Source organism: Harpia harpyja, chromosome 2 (assembly GCF_026419915.1).
Source record: "Harpia harpyja isolate bHarHar1 chromosome 2, bHarHar1 primary haplotype, whole genome shotgun sequence".
Classification (NCBI taxonomy): Eukaryota; Metazoa; Chordata; class Aves; order Accipitriformes; family Accipitridae; genus Harpia; species Harpia harpyja.
This window is the reverse complement of record NC_068941.1, coordinates 19991734-20014233: the sequence shown is the minus strand read 5'-3', so window position 1 is coordinate 20014233 and position 22500 is coordinate 19991734. Positions and strand designations below refer to the sequence as shown.

Below are 22500 nucleotides of genomic sequence, written 5' to 3'. Positions count from 1 at the left end.
CTGGGTGGTTTGTTCTTATTTGCTGGGGCACGGAGCTAACTAAACCCTAAGCTGTTAGACAGAAACACTGGTCACCAGAAAGCCACGCTTCAACAAAAGCAAGATGGTGACCATTCCCTGTAGCTGCTGCAGGTGTTGCTGGGTGCATCAGCACAGCAGCAGGCAGGCACCAGCAGGGGAAAGGGGCCCTCTGGGAGTGGTGGGGAGCAGAAGCATCAGCCTGATGTCTTCTGCTTCTGCAAGGAAGATGCTTTGCAACTTGAGAGGCAAACATAATCCCAGAGGTCTGGGCTTTCCTGAGGTCAGCTGTCCAGCAGGAGCGTGGGCCCTGCAGGCAGAGCAGTGTACCGTCAGCAGGAATGAGGGCTACAGCCTGACTTACCCTCACTGGCACTTCCCGCGTAACTCTTGCGCCCACCTCCCGTGCCCTCAGCTTGGCGTTAACACGACCCGTCTCTGAGGGAGAGCACATTCACTAAGTCCCGAGCCACTGGGAGGAAAATGTCACCAGAAGATAGCTCCAGGGCTGCGCAAGCTTTCTGCCGACTTCACCTCCTTGTGACTGCTGCATCCGGGGCAGCTGCTGCGGTACAATGAAGTGAGAGGGTGCATGTGTACGGTGGGCTAGGCCTGGGCCCAACTGGGCGCAGAGCATGGCAAAGGCTCTGACATTTCCAGGTGCACCCGGTTGGTAAAGAGCGAGCTGGTCTCTTTGGGAGAAATAGGAGGAGCGGTTTGAGCAGGGTTTCCCCTTGTGAACATCCCATGCTGCAGCCCCGCCTACACACACACAGCCTGCTTCATGAGGGTGGTGCAACACAGGGCCCTTCCCGGGCAGATGCCCCTTTTCCACACGTAGCAACTGGAAGGACTTTTCTGTCCCTTAAGAGAGGAAAAAAGAAAGAAAAGGCAAAGAAGCCGGCCCTCTCACAGGAGAGAGGAAGCTGTAACTTCTGCAGTCGCAATCCTGCCCCATGAAGCTTTGTCTTGTCTCCGTGACTCCCCGCCCGGAGCAGAAGTATTTAGTCAGCCCTGCCTGTCCCAAGCCCTTGTAGCAGCGGTGTGATGCTGTTTCTCCGCAGTTTGCAGAAGGCGACAGAGCTCTGGGCGGGCACTGTCCTCAAGTAAGCCATGCCGTAGGAGGGAACCTGTGGTGTCAATGTGGCAGGTAGTGGGATGCTCCAGATGCAGACGAAAGGCAGCTCCATAGCTGGTGGAGAGGTACACGCACTGCTGGGGGCAGCTCCTGGGCAGTGCGGGCCGAGCTGCTCAGCCTTGCTTTGTTAAAGTAATGCCTTTAATTTACTTGCCACAGGACCCTGTGGGTGGTGGGAGGGGGTGGCAAGGCCCCTGGGCCTGTGGGGTTACGCCTCGCCAGTGTCATCCACACACAAAGGCCCTGACCTGGGGCCGCTGGGCCTAACCAGTGGGGCTGTGCCCTGAGGCTCACCTCAGCCCACCAGAGATCATCACTTGGTCTCCTGCTCCAGGCTCTCTCCTGGCGAACCGGAGGGCTGGCTCCTGGCCGTGCCGCAGCTTCCTTCATCTCGGGGAGCCCCACGGTCGGTGCTGAGGCTGTGCAGCTGGTATAGGCCTTCAGCCCTGCGCTGGGGCATCGGACGTGGCGAGGGGCATGGCACAGCAGGGGCTTGGCCTCTCACCCAGCCTTTCTTTCTACTTGCAGCCCAGCTACCCTCTCCCCAGCCCTGCTGGCGCATCAGTAGGGGGGGACCAGGGGAAAGAGCTTTCCTGGCGGGGGCAATGGGAGAGGTGGGTGCAGAGGTGCTTTCTAGGTCGGTGCTGGGAGCCCCCAGGCAGGAATCAGCATGCCCGAAGGTGCCTGATCCTCCCCTGCCCATCGGGAGACCCTGCTGCTCCTCAGGGGCGGCAGTGCCCAAGGAGAGGCCATTGGCTGCCTGCTGCCAGCCCTGGGAGGCCCTGGGACGCACAGAAAGGCACAGGGAGGTCCCCGGGTGCCACGAGAAAGGCACAGCAATCCCGCAGTGTGAAAAGGAAATGGTGTATTTCTATGTCGGCAAAGTCAGGTCCCCACAAATTCAGGGCTTTTCAGGAAAAAAGTAGCCCGCAGAGGATTAACAGACTGACCCAACCTCATGTAGCGCCGTTAAGCCTGCCTGGGCTCTGGAAGCGTCACTGCCACCGCCTGCATGGAGTCCCCTTGGAGCCCGCGCAGGGTGTGGGTGCCCAACAGCCAGCCGTTACGGGCTTCCTTCCCTCCTCCTGCACAGCCCGCTCTCGGGCCCCCTGTTGCATGCATTATGCCCACCCAGGTGTCTGGAGAGAAGTTTTCGGAGGTGTCCCCATCTCACCTCAGCCCCACCCTGCCTTTCTAGCCAGGAGGTGTCAAACAAAAGGCTCTGGAGCCCAAGCAGAGCTTTGGCAGAGTCAAGCCACCCAGCTGAAAAGCCGCCCCCTGTAGCTTCCCTCTCCCCAGGCACGGTTCCTGCCTGGGATTTCGTTGTCCCCGTGGCACAGGGTGGTGGCTGCACAGCTCTGGGTACCCCTGACAGCGCTGCCCTGGGCACCCCGCAGCTCCCTGGCTGTGCGAGCCCCCGGATGCTCCCCCCTGCAGCTCTGCTCCCCTGGGTGCCCGGCACTGCTCCTCCTCCTCCCCCTCCTCCCTCCTCTCCCCCCGTGGAAAATCCCCTCCTCGGCAGAGATGTTGCAGCCACAGCAGGGCACACTGCCAGAGAACAGGAGGTGCAAGGGCCACCAACAGCAGGGCTACAGCCAAGCTGGTACAGCAAAGCCTTGGGAGAGGGCTGCCCTTGGAGCAGGACTGAAGCTCCAGCCCTGCTTCCTGCAGTGGCCTTTCCCTGCCCCACCAAAGCTCACCCACTGCCGAGTGCAGATTTCACAGCCACCAAGGAAAGACCCACATCGTCAGACCCAGTGGTTTGCAGATGGGGCTTTACTGAACAGACGGAAGCATTGGTGTTAACAGCCTGGCTGGCCGGCACTGGCGCTCGTCATGCTGGAGGAGGCTCTTGCTGGACATCTCTCTCGGGAGCCTCTGTGCCCGAGAGGCTCTCCTGGCACTCGCCGACGTGGACCAGATCTGCTCCGCAGGGCTGAGGAGTTGAATACAGAGCTCTGTAGTCTTGTATGCACAGGGAGGTGCAGAGCACCACTGCAAGTCTAGTCAGGACACATGTGGTGGGATCTGCTTCTGTCTGGAGAGAGCAGGCCCATGGTCCGTGCTATGCAATCCCAGCCTGCTGCTCTCCACGCCACGAGGGCTGTTGGGAAAAGACCCTCTTTGCCCGGGGGCTGTGGGAACTCAAAGGAAGGAAGGGCACTGCCGGGCAGGGGCAAACACCGAGCATGTTTGGAGATCCTTACCTGAGGCAGTTCTCCTCACCACCACAGCAGTGGGCTTGTCCCTCTACCTTCTCGAGGAGGCGGGTCGCTGCTCCTCGCAAAGCCCGCGGGGTCGTGGGGAAAGGCTGCTACCACAGCAAGGGCTAAAGTCTCCCATCTCAACCAAGACCCTCCCACCTCTCCCCTCTCCCAGTCGCCCTCGCCGCCATGGTCCCATTCAACCCCACAGCCCCCTCAGTGCTGGCTGTGCTTGGGGCTGCAGAGAGGCACCTGGCATCAGGGACTGACCCATGCCATTCCCACGGTATGACAAAGGAGAGGATGCTGTCCATGTCCAGGCCCGTGGCTCTGGGATTTGCTTCCCCCACCCACAGCTGGGTCACCAGCCCCCAGCTGGCCCAGGTCTGGCCTGAAGCTGGCCCACACTCACCTTTTCAGAGGTGAGGACTCCAAAAGGCAGAGACTCAGCTTGTCCTCTGGGCTCTCCTCATCCCCCGCGGATGGCCCTTTTCTGCCCTCTCCCCACCACTCTGGAGTGCCACGAACGCAGGAGCCCTGCACAGAGAGAGAGGGGTGAGCACAGGAGGTGTCACTGGGCAGCAGGGAACTGGTACAGTCCCACACAGGACAGTCAGCCCCCACGCTCCTAGGGCTTAGGGACCTTCCCACCTTGGCTCCCCGCAGGACAGGAATACTCTTTTCCTCATTGTTTTTCACCGCCTGCAGCACCTGGGCCTCCCATGGCTCTCGCTTGTCTTTCCAAGCCTTCGGGGGTGCCACTTTTGCCCTTGCCTTCTGCTGGCACTTCTTGCGCAAGGAGTCCCAGAGCTTGCGTCCTTCCTCCTCCGTGCACACGCGGGGCTGCGCCTGCAGGACCACGGCAATGCAGCAGCGGGCAGTGTTAGTCTCCCCGGCGGAAGGCTGAGGGGATTTTAGCTCTCTCCCTCCCTCCTGCCCCTTCTTCTCAGCCTCTCTGTCAGCCCTGGTTTGCTCACAGTCCTCACAGGACCGACTGCAGAGCCTTTCTGCAATGACCCCCTGAGCCAAGTGACCACGGGGCTGAAAGCAACCCAGCTGCTTGCTATCCCAGACAAGCCTGGCAGTGCTGTCGCCATTGCAAACACCACCAGATCAATTCTTCGGGTGTTGCTGGAGATGACAGAAGTGAAGGCTGTCTTCTAAATGGACAGAACAACCTGTTGCCTCTCGAGAAAACCTCGGGAGAAGTGCTTCAGCCTTCAGCTAAGCACACGATATGGGGTCTTGCAAGACATGACATCCGTATCACTGCGCTTTTCTACAGGTGGACACGACACAGTCCCTCCAGGAGCCCACGCCACGTACCGGTCCTGCCCTCCTCTTCCCTGCCCTAGCAGGGGGTGCAGGTTGGGGTCCAGCTTCCCGCAGCTGTGGGCTGCTGCATGCCTCTTGCCCCAACCGACGCCACTGCAGCACTGCCAGCTCGCTGCAGACACACAGTGGGAGGAGGTGGCGTGAGCACAAGGAGACCGCTCTCCAGCCGGGGCTCCCAACCTGGGTGCCCGCCGCAGCCGCAGAAGGTGGCTCCGCCGAGAGGCCAGTGCCAGGAAAAGCGCCTGTCTCCCCCGGTGCTGCGGGGAGCGGGAGGAAGGGCAGCGCGGGAGAGGAGACACTGCCCGTGTCTGGAGAGATTTACCACTTGAGCTTGTCCTGCAGATCCGTCTGGTCATCCCTCTGCCCCCTGCGCTTGCGGGTGACCTGCCCCAGGATGCACGTCACCACCTGCCGCAGGGCCTGGCGTGTCCGTGGGGAAAGGCTCCTGCAACAGCAAGGACAAAGTCTCTCTGACCCTTCAGCTGCGACTCTCCTGCCTCTTCCTGCGCCCAGCCCCACGCCTACGTGGCCCCATTCGGCCTCACGACCCCTTCAAGGCAGCAGGAGTTTCAAGCACCTGCTTTGGCCCCTGCCATCGGGCTCTAACCCAGCTCATTCCCATGGCTGGAGAAATCCCCGGGCGCTCTGTGAGGCCCCATGGCTCAGGGGTTGGCTTCCTTGACCCACCACCAGTGGCTCACCACCACCCCAGTGCTCCAGGGCTCAGCTGGCGCTGGCGCACTCTTACCGCTTAGGGGGGACAGTGTCGTCCTCGCAGACTGTGGGTGGCTCTCCTCTGGCCTCTTCCCACTCCTCCATCATCGTCTCCAGGAGGTCGGGGCTGGAGTCCCCCGTCTCCGTGCTAGTTGAGGGGCTGACTGGTGCTTGCTCAGCGGTACTGGATTCCTGCACAGGAAGAGACTCTCATACAACAGCCCCGCACCCGCAGGGTGCTGCTTCCCAGCATGCACACCCCCAGGCCACTTCTGGCAGGGACCCCAGCGGGATGGGGAAAACCAGGAGAAGGACCTCAGCATACCCTTGGGGTGATGCCTGAGTGTCACCAGGGTTTCACTACAACTCCCTGTCGCCCCTCTTGCTCAGGAAAGGCAGCAGTCACCCGCCCAGCTCTGCTGCAGCAATGCTGCTGGGACGGCTGGGGTGCTAGAGGTACCTTGCAATCTCAGCCCCCCAGAAGAGAAAGTGCTCTTTTTCTGCAGGAATTCAAAGTACCTGGCTCCTCTGTGTCTCCTTTTCTCTCTTAGCTTTCACTTTCACCGTCTCCTTTTCGCTCTTAGCCTTCTTTTTGGTCACTGGCCGGGTTTGCAGTTTACTTTTTTCCTCCTCCGCCAGCTCTGTTTTCTCCTTTTCCTCTTTATCCAAGTATTTCTGGATGTGTTCTGGAAGCTTCTCCTTCCTCTTCAAGTGTTTATTCTGGAGGGGGACGAAAATGCAACAGCAGGCAGCATTAGTCTGCCCTGCAGAGGGCTGGGCTGTTTTCATTCCTACCCTCCCTTCTGCCCCTTCTCTTCTGCCTTTCTGCCCACACTGGTTTGCTCCCAGTGGGAAGTTTGCTCCCACCAAAGAGCCCGTCTGTAATGACCAGGAAGATAAGCGACCACCAGGCTAAAAACCACCTGGCAGCTGGCTGTCCCAGACAAGCCTTCCAGTCACGTTGCCGACAGAAACATTCACAAGTAAGGTCTTTGGGTGTGTTTCATGAGGCTAATGGAAGTGAAGAATATATTCTCAAATGGCAGAGTCACCCGCCTCTCTTCAAGTAAACACCAAAGCAACTAGTCAGTGGCCCTGTGCACACACAGTGAAGAACCTTGTGAGAATCGGCATGCGTGGAGCGGCGCTTCTCTACGGTCCAGTACGACACGCTCGCTGCAGCAGCCCGTGTCAGGTACCTTTTCTCTCCTCTCAATAGCTCTGGCAATGAAGTCTACTGTTCGGGGTTCGACCAGAGGAATTAGTTTCTGTTTCTCTTTCTCCTCCTTTTCCTTCAAGGAGCTCCCCTGGATGGCCGGTAGCTGCCTGCAAAGACACAACAGGGTGTGTTGGCAGGAGCGCAGGAGGAGCTGGTTCTGCATCTTGCGCTTCCAAGTGGTGCGCCTGCTTCTGCAGCAGAATGCGCTCTACTTGCCTCCTTGTGATCAAGTCCACAGAGACAGAGAAGACCCCAAGCTGTCAGACTCAGATGTGCCCAACAGCCCCACTAAAACTCAGGATGCCCAGGTCTAGGCCCTCTCTTGCTGGAGCAACGAGAGGAACAGGGTCCTGCGCCCGGAGATACCGCTACATCCTTCGGGTCAGTGCACCGAAGTCTGCTCAGTGGTCCGAAATAAAAGAGTGCGCACGGGCTGTACGAGGAGGTTGGGCCCTGGGGACGCGGTGTCAAAAGGAGGAGGACACGACCCCATGAGAAAAGCAATCCTGCCACTGAGCTCTCCTTGGCCCTTCTCTTTTGCAGGCCATAAGACATAGAAGAGGCTTCCGGTTAATCAGAGGAACCCTCTGCAGTACCTAAGTGCAGAACACTGTTCTCAGCAAACAGAAAGGTCGGGGTCATTTCAATCTGAAGGGAAAGCCAAACAGACCTTCCGCTCCTGGAAGGAGCACTTGCAGTTAGTTACTCAACGGATACGCACACCAGGAGCAAAGACAGAAATGGTGCTGCTGGCAGAGTCTCCCAAGAAGCTAAAAGACGCTTGCCGTGCACCAAGGAACCATTAGTTAGTGGGACGTGGGATAACTGCACTTTGAGTTTGTCTAGCCCCTGTGTCCAGGAGAAACATCCCGCTCCCACACAGACGAGAGAGCACGGGGTCACCCTCACCATTTCTGCAAGCGTCTCACCTGGCGCGAGGCTCCCTCCCCTCAGCTTTCTGACCCTGCTCTGACTTTACAGTCGCTGCAGGTAACCGCTTTGGAGAAAGCCTTGCTCGACGAAGGAGGCGCCGCTCGGCAAGGTCCTCTAGAAACAGGAAATGAGACGCGTCTTCAGAACAGCATCTTGGTGTTGTTCTGGGAACTGGGTGCCTATTATGTCCCAGTTCCAAGAAGAGTGATGTGCAGGTCTGCTCAGGCCTGTGGTAACACTGATGAAGGTGGTCCTTTTCACCCCTTTGGATGAAAGCCATGTCTCCTGGGAGGTCTTAGGCCTTTTCTGACACTGGGTTTTTTGCCCAGCTCCTCATGCCTGCAGTGCACCATTATTCCCCGGGGAAAACTGTTTCGACAGCTTTCTCTCATCCGTGTGCTGTAATGGGGGGCTCCCTGGGAGATGCTGGTGGTCTCCAAGAGCCATGCTGGGGAAGGGAATCATTTAGCACAAGAGGAGCCAGCTCTTGGATTTCTGCATTGGTCCCATGCACACAGATTTGCTGCTGGGGCAGGTTCACACCAAAGGCATTGCTTCTGAGAATATGATGGAAAGAAGCAGGGTTAGAGGCTGGCACTGTTTGCAGCACAGGCTGGGGAGTGGAGGCCGCTGGGAAGGTGTCCTTCAGCAGTCCCAGTGGCCATTTGTGGTGCAGGGCTGTCCTGAGACCTTGTTCCACAATGGGTCACTGGAGCTTCACCATAATGGCTACAGAGAGTCACAGGAGGTGCCTCTGCCTCTTCCAGGCATGCTGGGGGAACCTGAGCTCTAATCCCCTCCAGGAGCGGAGGAAGGAAAACCTCCAGCCCCCTGCCAGCAACCCGCTGGTCCCTTACCTTTCTTTCCACTGCCATCACCTTTTCCCCAGCCCTTCTCTGGGGTGGCCTTCACATGTCCTGTCAGGTCTGCTTTCACTGTTGGCATTTTAGGCACGGTCTCAAGCTTGTACCTGGAAAGAGGAAGTAGGCACCAGGCTGAAAAAAGGACACCGCTTTGTTTCCCAAGGCAGCCCATCCCGGAGGACCACAGCAGGAACTCCCGTTGCTGCTTCTGGGGAAAATGATTCCGCTCTTTACTCATAGTGCACATGGAGGGCAGACTAATCTCTAGTGCTCTGATTATGCAATACCATTTTGAATCCTGATCTAGTCCTCCAAGTTTCTTGTAGAGCCTTGCAGATTAATGCCTTTGCAGCTATAAGGAGTCACCTCCCTCCCCTCAGTCGTCGATGGCACTGCACAGCAATGTTGGCACGAGACAGAGCTCTGCAGAACCCCACCAGCTGCAAGGTCCTGTTTGGACAAGAACCCACCCCTCTACCACTTGGCCCCAAGCAGAAGGCAGTCTCACACACAGGAAAGAAAAAGAGCGGGAGAAACCTGATGGAAAATGTTGCCTAAATGCCTCTCTAGGTCCACAGTAGGACAGGCACATGAAGCATTGTCGCTGTCCCATGTTCCTCCAAATGAAGTCAAACTGAACAAGAGCAAGCAGGGAGTTCCCTGCCGACAGGCCTCTCAAACACTCAGTCCTCAGTGCCATCACGAGTGTAGTTCCCGGTGCCTGGCAAGGCAGCCCTCCCAAGCATGAGCTGAGAAGCTGCTCGCTTGCTCAGCCAAGGGCTGCAGGAGCAAACATACCCCGGTAGGACGACAACACGCCCAGAAGAGGTCTGGGAAGCAGCAGTGTCATGGCGTGAGATGACCGAGTCCCTCATCTCTGGCATCTGCAACAAGGATGGAGACAGATGATGGGACATGGGGACACTGGGAAGGGCTGGCTGCTCAGGCCACCTTAGACCAACGCAAGCAAAAAGCCAGAGCAGCCAAAGGGCTCTGGCCTCAGCCCGCCTTGCTCTGCCTGTGCCTCTGCTCCCTACCCCGAGAGTGAGGCCAGGAGCGCTGCCCACCATCAACGCTGGCCTTTTGTCACAAAGTGAGGCCCCTCTGGCGGTACCTCTTGCAAAGCCGGACCATCGCACGCAAGGGAAGCGCTCTACAGAGCGCCTGCGGTACTGTAGACCGCAAGGAGCCCAAGTGGCTGAACAAAAGGCATGGCAGGCCAGGAGAAAGCAGCCCCCCAGCCCCCAGAATGCATTTCAGAAGAACCAGGAGTGGCACTGGGAAAATAAAAATCCTACCTCGAGAACAGCTTGCAACATCTGGTCAGTCCCATTCAGCCTTTTCAGAAAGTCTGTGTAAAATCTCATTTTTACGTCTCTTCCCTGGATGATCAGCATGCCCACGTCCCTCCAAACGAGGGCAACGTTATCCCTGTTCTCGAGGCAGACACGGAAAAGACGCATGGTCCTTTCCACGCAGAGCTGCACCGTGCCCTCAGAGACAGCGTTGTCTGAGGCTATCTGAGCGTATGGCAGTTGCTCAAAATGTTGATGACCTGAAAAACAAGAGAAGAGAAACACGTGAACTTGCAGAGCTGCTAAGCAGGCTACAATCAAAAGTCTGCAGCTGCCAGGCTCTCATGCAATACGTTGCTACTGAGTTGTCTAGCTGGTACAGCGCCTCTGAGGAGAAGCTCCGGTCATCCCTTCCTGCTAGAGGTGGAAAGTGAGGTGTGGAGCCAACAGCTGTGGTTTCTCTGATACAGAAAGGGAAGGAAAGAGGCTTAGGCGCTTGGCAGGAAGAAGAGCCATGACTGCAGGACAAGGTGGGGAGAAAGGCGCCAGGTCCCACGGCAAGCTGGAGGGTGCCAGGCCACTGGAGCTGTGCCCACACTCTGTGCTCTCTTTGTTGTTAGACACAAATGCACCCCAAACACAGTCCCAAGCTCTTGGTGCCCCCCAGGGTCCCGCGACAGCTGCTGCAATGGCAGCAGCGACTAGGAAGCGCAGGCATTGCGGTCACTGGGTTTTGGAACGAACCGTCTTTCCTCCCCCGGGTTTCCCCCTTGCAAAGAGGCTGTGAGAGCCGGGAAGAGCCTGGCATTTGCCTGTATTAGGTCCAGCGCAGCAGAAAGAGGGAGCGAGAGTTGAAATACCATGTAACAAGAAGACACAGCACCAATAAAACTGGAAGGAAACGTGTTGTTGAGGCAGGTCAGAGAGAGTGTGCTGTTATGCTGTATTGTCCTCTGGTGATTATTCAAAACGAGTAGGTAGGCAGGGTCCTTTTCACAGCAGGCTGGTTTTGTCCAGCTGAAGCTGTTCTCAGGATTGCGGTGGGAGTTTGGTACTCCGCTCAGTCACCTCTGGACAACAGAGCACACCTCCCCACTCTGCTCAAAAAGGCAAGCGCCGCTTTCAGTCTGTCTGCTTACCAGGAACGTCTATGCAACCATATCGGAGGCCATGGTCCCGCGCGATAGCGTTCGCAAGATGAAACACGGGTCTCTCCACAACCACCGGATCCTTCTCCTTGCTGACTACTCGCTCTCTGACAACCACAAAAGTCCCAAGTCCAGGAATGCGGACAGCCTGAAACAGAGGAGGTGGTGGATCAGAAGTCTTGGAGGGACAGATGGATGACTTGTCAGAGAATGGTGACGGCGCTGAGTGCCCTGCCCATGCCTGAGGTACAAAGGAGCAAGGTGGGCTCTTTGGAAACCTTGGGAGAAGACAAAGAGGGCCCACGCTTTTCCCTCTCACTCCCCTTCATTCACAAAGAGCCAGGTAGTTCAGGAAAAGCTGACAAACATCCTTTGGCTCAATAAGATACAACATGGGGGGGGGGGGGGGGAGTGGTGTGTGTGTGTGTGTGTGTGGTTCCCACACTTGGAATAAACCCTGAAGTGTCCCAGGCTCCCAAGTTTTGTCATGCAACTCTGACCATGGGGACTCCAGACGCACCAACCCTTTTTATGACACCAGGCCTGGACCTTATTGTACATCCGAATGGACAGAGGAGGTGGTCCGTTGCACATCTGTGCGTTGCAGGGTCGTGCTGGGGCATTGTTCCGTCTTTCAAAGGAGGGGCAAACCAGTTGCACTCCATGGCAAAGGTCTGTCAGGACTTCATCAACCTTCGTCAGGATGTGAGGGGAGGAGAAGGAGGTAAGTCCCACCTGGTGGAGAGCCAGCCGTTGGCTGAGGTAGCATGACGTGCTGGCCCAAATCTTGACGAACTCTGGAAAAACAAGGGAAAGACATGTCATGCTCTGAGGCAGCAACCACAAAACCATTCAGCCCACTCCTGTCCAAGGACCAATGTATTTCTAACACAAGTGTTTCAGATGGTCTCTCTAGAGCCCGGCAAGAACCAAAGGACCCCTCAGCTGGCCTCCAGGAGGGCTCCTTTCCTTTCAGGTGCAGTTCTCCAGGGTGTGACTCGCTCCCATGGGAAACCGGCAGTGGATTGCCACGCCAGCGAGGGCACGGTGCTGGGTTCCGCGGAAGTCTCAGAGGGTCAGGGCAGGCCCCGGTGTCTCCCCAGCCAGTTTCCCTGCGTTGCATCTCCAAACACACCGACTCTGCACAGCCCACGAGCACCTTCAGCTCCTCCACTCGGACATGAGCTCAGGGTGGGCAATGCTCACCACCAGGCAAGGAGCAGCCCTTTGGGGCCAGGGACTTCTGCCTGGGGTGCCCCAGGAAAGCAGGGACCACGTCAGGAAGAGAACCAGGAGCCCTGGCTGTCGAATCAGCCCCTCGTCCCTCAGGGATGGTCAAGCAGGTCCCTCCTTGCAGTCACCAGTCCTGAGCAGCCACCCCCACAGCCCTCAGGGTTTCCATGCCTGTTTTCAGAGATGTCCTTGACCTGGCAGCACTCATGAAATTGGCTGTGAGGGCCTTACCAGTACTCTTGAGCTTCTCAGTTGTTGGAGACAAGTGAGGCCGCAAGAAGAGGTCTTTTGCCATCTTAGTTCCACCCTTGCTCCAGGTCAAGAACTGCAGCAGGTGGCTGGCCGATGGCTTTCTTGCTTCCTGCAAAAAGCCTACTCCTCCTCTCTGCTCTCCTCCGCCGCCGCCCTTCACCACCCCCAGTGCTGTTGTGCTGCCTCTCTCCGCCTTCTCCTCCTCACTGCAGAGCAGCTCTTCTAGAGCAGAGCGGTGGCAAGAACAGCCCCCAGCGCCTGGCGTCCCCTCGGCCTTGCCGGGGGGTGTGGGGTGGATGCTGGTCCCGATGGGGAAAGAGGGGCTGTCACCACTGTGATGTGGGGCTGTCCCACTGTGACCCCAGACTGTGTCACAGAGGGGCTGCACGCACCCAACCCCCCTCCCCACCTGCCCAGGCCCTGCCGGGGGGCTCTGCAGTGGGAAGGGTCTTCAGGGGGCTGCCCCCACCTCACGGTCTCCAGACCAGGAGGGGCTTCCCCACGCGGGGGCTCAACCAGGCTCTAAGTGCTTATGGGCTTCCTTCTACCCTTCCCTGCTTCTTCCTGCCTCTCTTAGCCAACATGTCTGCAGCGGGGTGAGACAAGGGGAGTCAAGAGAATCTCAGTAGACATAATAAGGGGGGATGAAGGATGATGTTTAGCGCTTACATTGTTGAAATTAGCTGAGGCAGAGACAGTCTTTGATAAGCAAGAGCTAGTCCCAAGGACCAGCCAATGAGGTAGAGACAGCTCCTGATAAGAAGCAGGAGCAGGCCCCAAGAGCCAGCTAAGACCGGTCTTGCGGCTTGGGTGAATACCAAGAAATCACTGAGCCTGCGCAAGAAAAAAGGTTACTAGCGGTGACGAAGAGGAGTCGTCTATCTTCATCTCTGCGACCACCAGACGACCACCATAAAGAGGCACTGCGCAAGCGCAGTTGAGAGGAGACTATGGAAATGACCTCTCGGAGTTAATTTTAATATGAAGCGGGGATAGGTCATGCATATGTATAGGCGTATTGTGAATATGTAACACTTGACTGTATAAACTTGAGACAAACTGCCGAGTCGGGCACGCACGACTTTGGTGGGACTACCCCCCGTGCTGCCCAGCGCTGAATGAACATACCTACTTTACAGTCTCACTGATTGTGGAGCCTGTTTTCCGCACGTCAGGGGAGCCGCGGGGTCCCCTGACTGGCGGAGCTTTGGCAGGCGGTGGCTGCTCACACCTGTTTCGGAGCTGGCTGGAACCGTCCCCACGCGGGTCCCGCTGCAGCTCCCACTGCTCACCCCTTGCCATCCACGCCCAGCACAGAGCACCCTTGCCACCGCAAACCACGTGTTTTAAGGACCCTTGGGACATGCATCCATCATAGACGCTGCCTTCAGCATCCTCACAGTGGAAATGAACTGCACCCCTCTGCCCTCAGAGCAGACCACAGGGGTTACTCCTAACAGTGGGGCACGTATATTGGCTGAAATCCTCCCCTGCAAACCCGGCTGCAGGGCTCAGTGTCATCACAGACCTAAGGCTCATCAGCTCCCTTGACGCTTTTTCCAGTGTTGGCCCTACTATTGCACTGCCAGCGTCATCCGTGATGCTGATCTCACCTCCGTTTCCCAGCATATTTGCCTCCAAATACAACAAGCCTAGGTCACTCCTTGACCGGCTGGGCATCCCACCACCTCATGAGGCATTACCAGAAGGGTGTTACCTGCGTGTTACAGCACCCAGGAATGGCCAAGAGCTGTGATGAACCTAGGTGCTAAGGGAGAACCTGTCTGTGCCCAATTTACTTAAAAAGGAATGATAAGACTTTTTTTTTAGATCCATTCCAAATCTCCTGGTGAGACTGCACCATTGCCAAGGATATAGTCAACAATATACTGCACAGAACGGCATGTTTACGCGTGAGGCAAGCGCAGACAACCAGCGTCCTTGGGCCTGTGAATGGGCTGCAAAGGGAAGGTGATGGCCAGCAACAGCTTTCATTCCTGGCACCTTCCATGCCGGCAAAGTAGCTGGACTTTTTCAATTTTGGAAATAGGCTGTGCAGAGAGAGAGAGAGTGACGAGATGTTTAGGTCGCTAGGCAAGCACAGAGCCCCAGTGTCCTCGGGCCTGTGAACGGGCTGGAAAAGGAAGGTGATGGCCAGCAACAACTTTCAGTCCTGGCACCTTCCCTGTGGGAGAACTAGCTGGACGCTTTTAATTTTGGAAGTAGGCTGTGCAGAGAATGAGAGTAACGAAATATTTAAGTGATGAGGAGAGACCTGATCCCCAGTGCTATTGGGCCTGTGGATGGGCTGCAAAGGGAAGGTTGTCTCCACAAACAGCTTTCAGTCCCGGCACCTTCCTTGTGGGAGAACTAGCTGGCCTTTTTTAATTTGGAAACAGGCTCTACAATGAATAACAGAGAATGAATAACAGAGAATGACTACATTTTTAGGTGCGACGCAAACAAGGAGCCAGGGTGTTGTTGGGCCAAAGAGCACGGGGGACCTGCGCTTGCCTCAGCACCTAAACGTCTCGTTACTCTTATTCTCTGCACAGCCTATTTCCAAAATTGAAAATGTCCAGCTCGTTCTCTGTCACGCTTTAATCCCAGCCAGCGACTAAGCACCACGCGGCCGCTCACTCACTCCCCCCCTGCCAGTGGGATGGGGGAGAGAATCGGAAAAAAAGTGTAATTCGTGGGTTGAGATACGAACATTTTAATAGAACAGAAAGGAAGAATCTAATAATGAAAATAATAACAATAATCAAATTACAATAATAATACTGATAGGATTGGAACATACAAAGCAAGTGATGCACAATGCCATTGCTCACCACCCGTCGACCAGCGCCCAGAGAGTTCCTGAGCAGCGATCCCTCCCAGCCCAACTCCCCCCAGTTTATATACTAGGCATGACGTCACATGGTATGGAATACCCCTTTGGCCAGTTTGGGTCAGGTGTTCTGGCTGCGTCCCTCCCAATTTCTTGTGCCCCTCCAGCCTTCTTGCTGGCTGGGCATGAGCAGCTGAAAAATCCTTGACTTAGTATGAACACTGCTTAACAACAACTGAAAGCATCAGTGTGTTACCAACATCCTTCTCATACTGAACCCAAAACATAACACTATACCAGCTACTAGACAGAAAATTAACTCTGTCCCAGCCAAAACCAGGACAGATATTCAGTCTTCAGTTTCAAGGTCCAAGGCAAAAGCCTTGATGTCAGTTGAGAACAGATAAAAGTCGTTACGCCTCTCGGTCTGCCTCAGCAGAAGGAAGCCTCTTCTCTTGGGCGCTGGCCATCTCAGCCTCTTCCTCCACATCTGATAGGGAGTTTGGATGGATTGCTACATCGGAACATCTTCCAGTTACTTCCAGCTCCTCTCTTTAAAAGAAAACGATTGAAAACTTGATAAACTTCTATCCTGGTTTTCCAGCTTGTGGGAACACATTTTTCTGAAGCCACCAGTGGTGCTGTATATTCCGTTGCGAGGCACAGCGGGGGCTTCTGCTGCGATAGCCTCCGGGTGCCTGATGGGAACTCAGGAGTGGCACTGGAGAAAAAGCTGCCGGGTTAAAGGTGCTGCTGTCCTTCAAAGTGACATCTCTCTCTGAGGAGGTGACGGGAGGGGCTGGACTCCAGCACAGACTGATGTCGGAAGGACAACAGTCGACTCCAACAATCAGTTATGGAAACCATAGGAATAGGAATGGAAAGTCCCTACATTGAATCCATTGAAGCAAGGATGTGAAACAACGAGGTTCTGTCAGTGCTATTTCCTTCCTGCTGATTTATACCATAGGTGCCCAGTTCTGGAGTAGTGTCAAGAAAAGCATGTCCTTAGCTAACCTAGCTTGATTTTTAATGTTAAAAATGACACCCACTTGTGCATAACGAGTATGTAATTGTAAGAGACCACCTTAATATACCGAGTTAGGTAGTCACGTAGACATGTGTAGAAGCACTTCTGTTATATAAATTGTTTGTAACCAATCATGTATTTTTTTACCACTTTTTCCTTGATCCTGACATGTTTCAAGTATGTGCTGGCTGTGTTAGATGCCTGGCACCCTCTTCTGTGCAGAAAAGAAATAAAAACCAAGTATCTCGACTCAGTGCGTTACTGGCCGTCTGCACACCGGGTAGAAGAACCCCTTTGGGACAACGAGACGAGGTTTGCCACGCTGCTGCCGCTGGGACAAGCGGGATGCCAGGGTGTCCCTGCCACCCTGGGGCTCACAGCTGTCATCTCTTCCTCTGCCTGCCACAGCTGTAGCTGCTGCGTGCCACCAACTCGCCCCGTGGCCCCGGGCGCTCCTGCCCCAGACATGCTGGGTGGCAGGGGAGCGAGGAGGCGTCGGGCCAGCCCATGTGTCACGTCGGCTGCAGCCTCCTGGGGACTCACGGGGACAGCCTGGGCTTGGCCCCATAGAGCAGAGCTGCTGGCCAGGGGGAGTGAGGAGCTCTCTACTGCTGGGCATTTGATGTCCCCCCACCTCCAAGCCCTTGGGGAGGTGGCTGTGGGGAGCCTGGCGCACCCTGGCCCCACTGCCTGGCTGATGGCACCAGGCATGGCCTGGGCCTGTCCTGTGGGACGCAGTGCTCTGCTGAGCCCTGGCAGCTGCTGGGATAACAGCGGGATTTGGGGTCTGGCTGGTGCTGCTGCACTGGCGAGAGGGCCGTGCCAGGGGCAGGGGACAGGTGCTGCTGCTGTGGTGGAAGAAGGCCAGAGCAGGCCAGCTGCCCAAAGGGCTGGGAGGCTGGCCCCAGCAGCCCAGAGGAGGAGGGGCAGGGTGCCCCTGGGGGCACAGCTCTTCCCGCTCCGCAGGGAAACTTCTCCCCTGGCTCACGGGCAAGGATGTGCAAGACCGGAGCATGCCAGAGGTGGCCACGTCTGAACACCAGGATGAAACCTCCAGGTTTTGCAGTCCAGCGGGGCAGCTGGGCCTCTGTTGCAAGGACACCCTGGGTCAGTGTGTGCTGTGCTGCCACGGGCTGCTGGAAAGCCTGGGCGTGAGGCAGCTCTCAGGGCAATCCTGGTTCCTTTGGGGTCTGCCTCGTCCCTTTTGCCCTCTGCCTCCCCAGAGAAAAGACTTCCACAGGAGGTGAACAAACATGACTTCTTTTGGGGGCAAGCCTAACAGAGGGAGGACATTCTAAAACAATATTGGGGCCAGGGTGCGCCGAGGGGTGAGCTGTCCTGCACACAGCGGTAGAGGCCCGAATAACGCCAGCTGCTCAGAATGCTCAGGGTGGTTCCTGCGTGAAGGACACCATGGCCTTGGGCTTGTGGTTCCAGCTTTAATCAAAAAGAGCCATTTTCCTGAAGAGAGCTTCATTTCTGCCCGGCTTTGCAGGGCCAGCAGCACAGCGCCCACAGGGTCCATCCCGAAGTTGGCTGCTCCCTCGGAGATCTCAGGGTCAGCATGGTCTGAGCTGCCAGGGATGAGACTGAGAGTTCGGCATCTTTCTCCAAAAGCTGGAGGGCTGCAGCAGAAGGAAAGAGAACAGAGCTGAAACCCACCTATCTGCAGAGACACCCAGGCATCCCCTCCAGACCATGCCAGCCCCACCCATCCCTCTCCCTGGCCAGATGGAGCAGGTGGGACAAATGCATCAGCTGGAAGCTGCTGCTCAGGAATGCCCCAAATGCCCCTGAGGCGTTCCTCTGCCCTTGAAGCGTTTCCCTGGAGCAGGGCGAGGCATAGCAACACACTGCCCAGGCTCTGTCCCCTGCCCCGCCAGTCCTGGCGCACACAGCACTGCCCCTACTCACCGTTGCAGATCTCAGACAGCTTCTCCTCGCTTTTGTCCCTCAGGTGCTGTGCGGCAAGCCCTAGGTACAGAGCTCTGTCAGACCTCCTGCTCCCCAGCATGCTCCCAGCAGCACGGCTCGTGGCTCTGCTGGTTTGGCTGCACACCCTCCTCGCCCTCAGCAGGGTGACCCCAGGGAAGGACAGTACCTGAGGGGGGGGGGGTGGGGACCGAGCAAGGCTGCCACTAAGCCCACCTGCGCGGGCAGGGGTGGGAGAGGGACGCGCAGAGACCCTGGCTGCCCAGGCCCTGCATGGGGCCGTCGGGGCTCTGGCAGCCACAGGGCTGCCCCTTGCTGCCAGTGCAGCGGCTGGGACTGGGACCAGGCTGCCAAAACAGGGACCCCAGGGGCTGCTGTGGCTCACCAATGAACCTCACGGCTGCTTCTCGCAAGGTGACCTGAGCATCCTTCAAGTATGGCAGGCTCTGACTCAGATATTCTTCAACTCTGCTCCTGTCCTGCACCAGCTGGAGAGAGCACGAGGGCATGGGGCTGACACAGACCCTCCCCAGTGGGCCGAACCGGTCCCTCCTCCCAGCATCCCCTGTCCCCCTTCCACCTCAGGCCATTCCCATCTCCCAGCCAGGAGCCCTGTGGGGTGGAGGTTCAGAGTCAGCTGCAGGCAGGGGGGGGGTCTGGAGGTCCTGAGACCCCTCTGTCCGTCCCACTGCCAGGGCCCAGATGGGCTTAGGGTCTCCTTCAACATCCTGAGGGCGGGGAGGGGAGAGGGGCCTGGAGAAGAGCCCCTGGGGGCTCTGTGCCTGAGGGCAGGGGAGGAGGATGCAGCTCCAGGCTGCGGGCTCTGGGCTGGAGCAGGGCAGGCGAGGCACAGCTGCACAGGGGGCACCCCTTGTCCAGCCCAGGCCCTGGGGCTTGGGGGTTGTCCTCACCAAGCACTCCCCGATTCTGCCTGTCTGCTGTGTCTGGGTCAGGTGCTTGAGCTGTTTCCACTTTAGCAGCGTTGCAGCGACGAGGAGGGCTTCCTGAGAGGCCTGCAGAGGAAGACGGGGATTGAGGGGATTGTGGACAGGGAATGGGGCTCAAAGCCCTGGCCTCCAACGCTTGCAGGGGCAGCTGGGAAGCTTCTAGGGACTCTTGTGGTCAGGCCTTGGTGGCCATGGGCTGCTGCTGAGCCCTGCTGGACCAGGTAGGGCAGGTGTGGGAAATGTCCGTGCCAGCTTCTCCACCCCTCCTCGCGCTGGGTATGCTGGGACCCTTCCTCTGGGGTGCACTGGAGGCCACCTGAATGGGGGGAGCAGGGGTGGGAGGGGACCCCCACCTTCCCGTCCTCCTCTGCAGCAGGAGGCACAGAGGGAGGACGGGAAGGCAGTGGTGGGACCGGTGCAGGGAAGGAGGGGAGCTCTGCCCTGCCCTCAGTGACTCAGGCAGTTGGACCCTGAGGTGACACAGACTCCAAGCGTCCAACTGCCAGCAGCCCTTGCGCCTCCCTGATGCCCAGGCCACCCCCGTGGTGTCAGCACGCCCTTCCCCGCATCACTGGTCAGGTTTGAAACCTGTACCTTGGCCACGCTCTCGGTCTGGTCACACATGTGGAAGAACAGTGGGAGCAGGCTTCCCCGCACGTTCTTCCTCATCTGCTGCTTGTCGTTCCCCACCACTGTCTGCATCACATCTTTGAAGAGGCAGATGGAGAGCTCTCGCAGCTGGCTGGACTGCTGGTAGGGAGGAGGACAGGAAGACTTCAGCAACAGCCGCTCCCTGAGCAAGGGCGTTGGCGTGGCTGATGTGAGCGGAGATGCTTTGGAGTCAGGTTCTGCACACAGGAGCTGTGGGCCAGATCTGCAGCCGTGGCTGAATGGCCCCAGGCCCACGAAAGGCCATGCAAGAGGTTTCCATCAGGCGGTGCCTGTGCCAGCCCCCCCCCCCCCCCCCGGCATTCACCACCAGCCACACCAGCCGCACCAGTGCAGAGCTCCCCAGGGATGGCCTGAGGAGGAGACCGGGCTGGCCCTCGGCAATGCCTCCGGGGCACACATCGCCACCTAAGCCTCAGCCCCTCGCCACGGCACTTGGGGAGATCGTCTGGTCCTGCCTGGCAGTGCAGCCAGGGGAGGCCTCGCAGATCTGAGAGCAGCTCTTGGCTTGCAGGTGCTTTGCACAGGGGCTAGGCTGGGCCTCAGCACAGGGGGCTTAGGTCGCCTGGAGGCATCAAGTTGTCAGGGAGAAGCCGTGCTGGGCTGCAGAGCCCAGAAGCCATCTCCACGAGAGCCCAGGGGCGTGAGGAGGGGAACGGCCCTGTGCAAGTGCTGCCGCAGGGCCGGGCTGACGGGCAGTTGTCCTTGCAGAGGGCCCATCAGTGGAGCTCAGGCTCCCACAAGCAGCCTTACATCATCAAAGAGTGGCGGGAGCTTGTCCACCAGCTGCAGAGCGGTGGGGCTGGCCTCCTTCCTCTTCATATGACCTATCACATTTCTGAAGACAAGCAGGGCCTTCATCTTGTTGTCACTGTTGGCATTCTGCTGGGTCTCCATGATGTCTGGCAGCAGGACCAACATTTTTCTTGCCTGCATGAAGCACAGAATTTCCTTTTTGTCAAGCGGTGAAAGACCACCCTGGCAAAAATGCTCTGCCCACTGAGCACCAGCCTCCCGTCCAGATTCCTGGCAGGTGGCACAGGAATCCCTTCAGCCGCCTCTTGGCAGGTGGTGGCCATGGGCGCACCGTTGGGGACATGAGGATAGCAGGGGATAGGGAAGTTAGGGCAGGAGAGCAAAGGCTCCGTGTCCCCTGCTCAGCCACCCCCTTTTCCGACGGGCCCAAACGGGCAGGTGGGTTGGTAACCCTCCGGGCCTGGAAAGCTCCCCAGACAGCCACCAGGCCCCTCCATGCAGCGCTCTGTTGGCCCCCACGGCAGGGTGCGGGGAAGGGCAGAGATCTCTAAGCTGGCAATGAGTGGGCTGTGACCCCTTCATGACAGAGACCCACTGCCCCAGGCCCCAGCGTCAGCCCGTAACATCAGCTGTACCCGAGGCTCTGGCTCATCCTCCCCCTCTCAGCAGGATGCTTCTTCTGCGGACGGTAATCCCTCGACTGAGGCAGTTTGGCACTGGCTGCCTTGGTGCAGAGCAGAAACTCCTGCCCAGCACCACGGGGATGCGCCAGGAGCGAGAGCTCCTGCACGTGGGTGAGGGAGCTGTTCACCTTGCGCTGCAGTGGCAAGGTCTGAGCCTGAAGGACCCCGAGGCCCGCGAAGGGGACAGCAAGGGCATTTGGAGCTGTCACCCCACCTCCTGACTCCCAGCCCAGGCCAAGGCACCGCGTTACCCACTGCCGCAGCCCCAGCCTGCCAACGTGGCTTCACTTGACTATGCCCTGCTCACCGTCTCAGGTCTTTGCGACAGCGTGACGAGGCCTCTGAGCACCAGTGAGAGCAGCGCCAGGCTTGGACGCCTCAGGTACCTATGGACTTTGTACAGGCCAGCAAACTCCTCTGATTTAATGTCGCTGGAGGCCAGCAGCTGAAACAAAGATGGCAGTGAGAGACTGGCAGAGCCTGCAGGGCTCCCAACACCGTGCAGCTCCTGGTTCCCACTGGCAGCTCAGGGCCAGGGCACCAGAGCCAGACAGCCTGTCCTGGGGGCAGCTCTGCCCGTGGACGGCCGCTTGGCACCCCAGTGCCCTACACCCCACCGCACACCACACGGTTCTCTGTGCCAGCTCCTCCTGTCTGCTGAGCGTCGGCAGCCGCTTGCTCTCATGCCTCTGAGGAGCGATTGAGCAGCAAGAGCTGGCACAAAGGAGGCACGACACGCGAGTGGTGACGAGTGTCTCCTGGCCCCAGCCTTGCAGCCCGCTCAGCCTGTGCAGAGGCCATGTCTCTGCCCCCGACCGAGCCCTTGCCCTGCCCCAGGTTTCCAGCCTGCAGAGCAGTGCAGAGGGATGGATGCGGGCAGGGGGGGAAGCAGAGTGCTGCCTGGGCAGGCAGGGGCTGCCTGGGCTTCGTGCTTGTGCACCGGGGGCCCAAGCAGCGTGGAGTGGCCCTGCACGGCTGGCGCAGGGGAACCTGGTGCTGGGCAGGTCCCTGCTGGCCCGAAGGGGCTGTGTCCGTATGTCCTGGAGGAGGTGACCGTGTCGGGGCAGATGGGAGGGGAGAGGGCCGTGCCTGTTTTCCTGGAGAGGCAGGCACAGCCCAGAGAGCGAGCAAGGACCGGTCTGATCACTCACAGCCAAGTGATGGATGCAGGCGTCCTCTGTGTTGGAGCTGAACACCCTGCGCAGCTGCTGGTCCTGGAGCTTGCCGAGTAGCTCCCTCAAGACCTTCTCCAACGTGTGGGGCTGGGAAAGCATCACATCCCACATGGCCAGAGCAGC

General features: G+C 58.0%; 2 protein-coding genes across 2 annotated transcripts; both read right to left on the bottom strand.

The window, feature by feature from the left end:
• Window positions 1–2911: 2911 nt before the first annotated feature.
• On the bottom strand, window positions 2912–5617 carry LOC128134407 (uncharacterized). The gene is made up of 6 exons (XM_052772085.1): window positions 5444–5617; window positions 5018–5140; window positions 4687–4807; window positions 4012–4209; window positions 3773–3897; window positions 2912–3092 (listed from the first exon to the last, which is right to left on the bottom strand). Exons 1-6 carry the CDS (start codon window positions 5515–5517, stop codon window positions 2933–2935), a joined length of 801 nt encoding a protein of 266 aa, XP_052628045.1. The 5' UTR covers window positions 5518–5617; the 3' UTR covers window positions 2912–2932.
• Window positions 5618–5918: 301 nt separating this feature from the next.
• On the bottom strand, window positions 5919–12395 carry LOC128134388 (coiled-coil domain-containing protein 81-like). Its single transcript, XM_052772063.1, has 9 exons — window positions 12332–12395; window positions 11388–11664; window positions 10859–11145; window positions 9723–9979; window positions 9223–9308; window positions 8419–8531; window positions 7558–7675; window positions 6609–6735; window positions 5919–6129 (listed from the first exon to the last, which is right to left on the bottom strand). The coding sequence occupies exons 1-9, from the start codon at window positions 12393–12395 to the stop codon at window positions 5920–5922; spliced, it is 1539 nt and encodes a 512-aa protein (XP_052628023.1). The 3' UTR covers window position 5919.
• Window positions 12396–22500: the final 10105 nt, after the last annotated feature.

Bases quoted from the DNA above. Each gene is read 5' to 3' on its own strand.
- LOC128134407 (XM_052772085.1), bottom strand. From the start codon at position 5,517: ATGATGGAGGAGTGGGAAGAGGCCAGAGGAGAGCCACCCACAGTCTGC. The intron at 4,808-5,017 runs GTAAATCTCTCC...GTGTGTCTGCAG, and splicing joins CTGCAGGACAAGCTCAAGTG to CGAGCTGGCAGTGCTGCAGT. The intron at 3,093-3,772 runs GTGAGTGTGGGC...TCAACTCCTCAG, and splicing joins GAGTCCTCACCTCTGAAAAG to CCCTGCGGAGCAGATCTGGT.
- LOC128134388 (XM_052772063.1), bottom strand. From the start codon at position 12,395: ATGGCAAAAGACCTCTTCTTGCGGCCTCACTTGTCTCCAACAACTGAG. The intron at 9,980-10,858 runs GTAAGCAGACAG...CTTGTTTTTCAG, and splicing joins TGGTTGCATAGACGTTCCTG to GTCATCAACATTTTGAGCAA. The intron at 6,736-7,557 runs GTGAGACGCTTG...GTGTCTTTGCAG, and splicing joins GGGAGGGAGCCTCGCGCCAG to GCAGCTACCGGCCATCCAGG.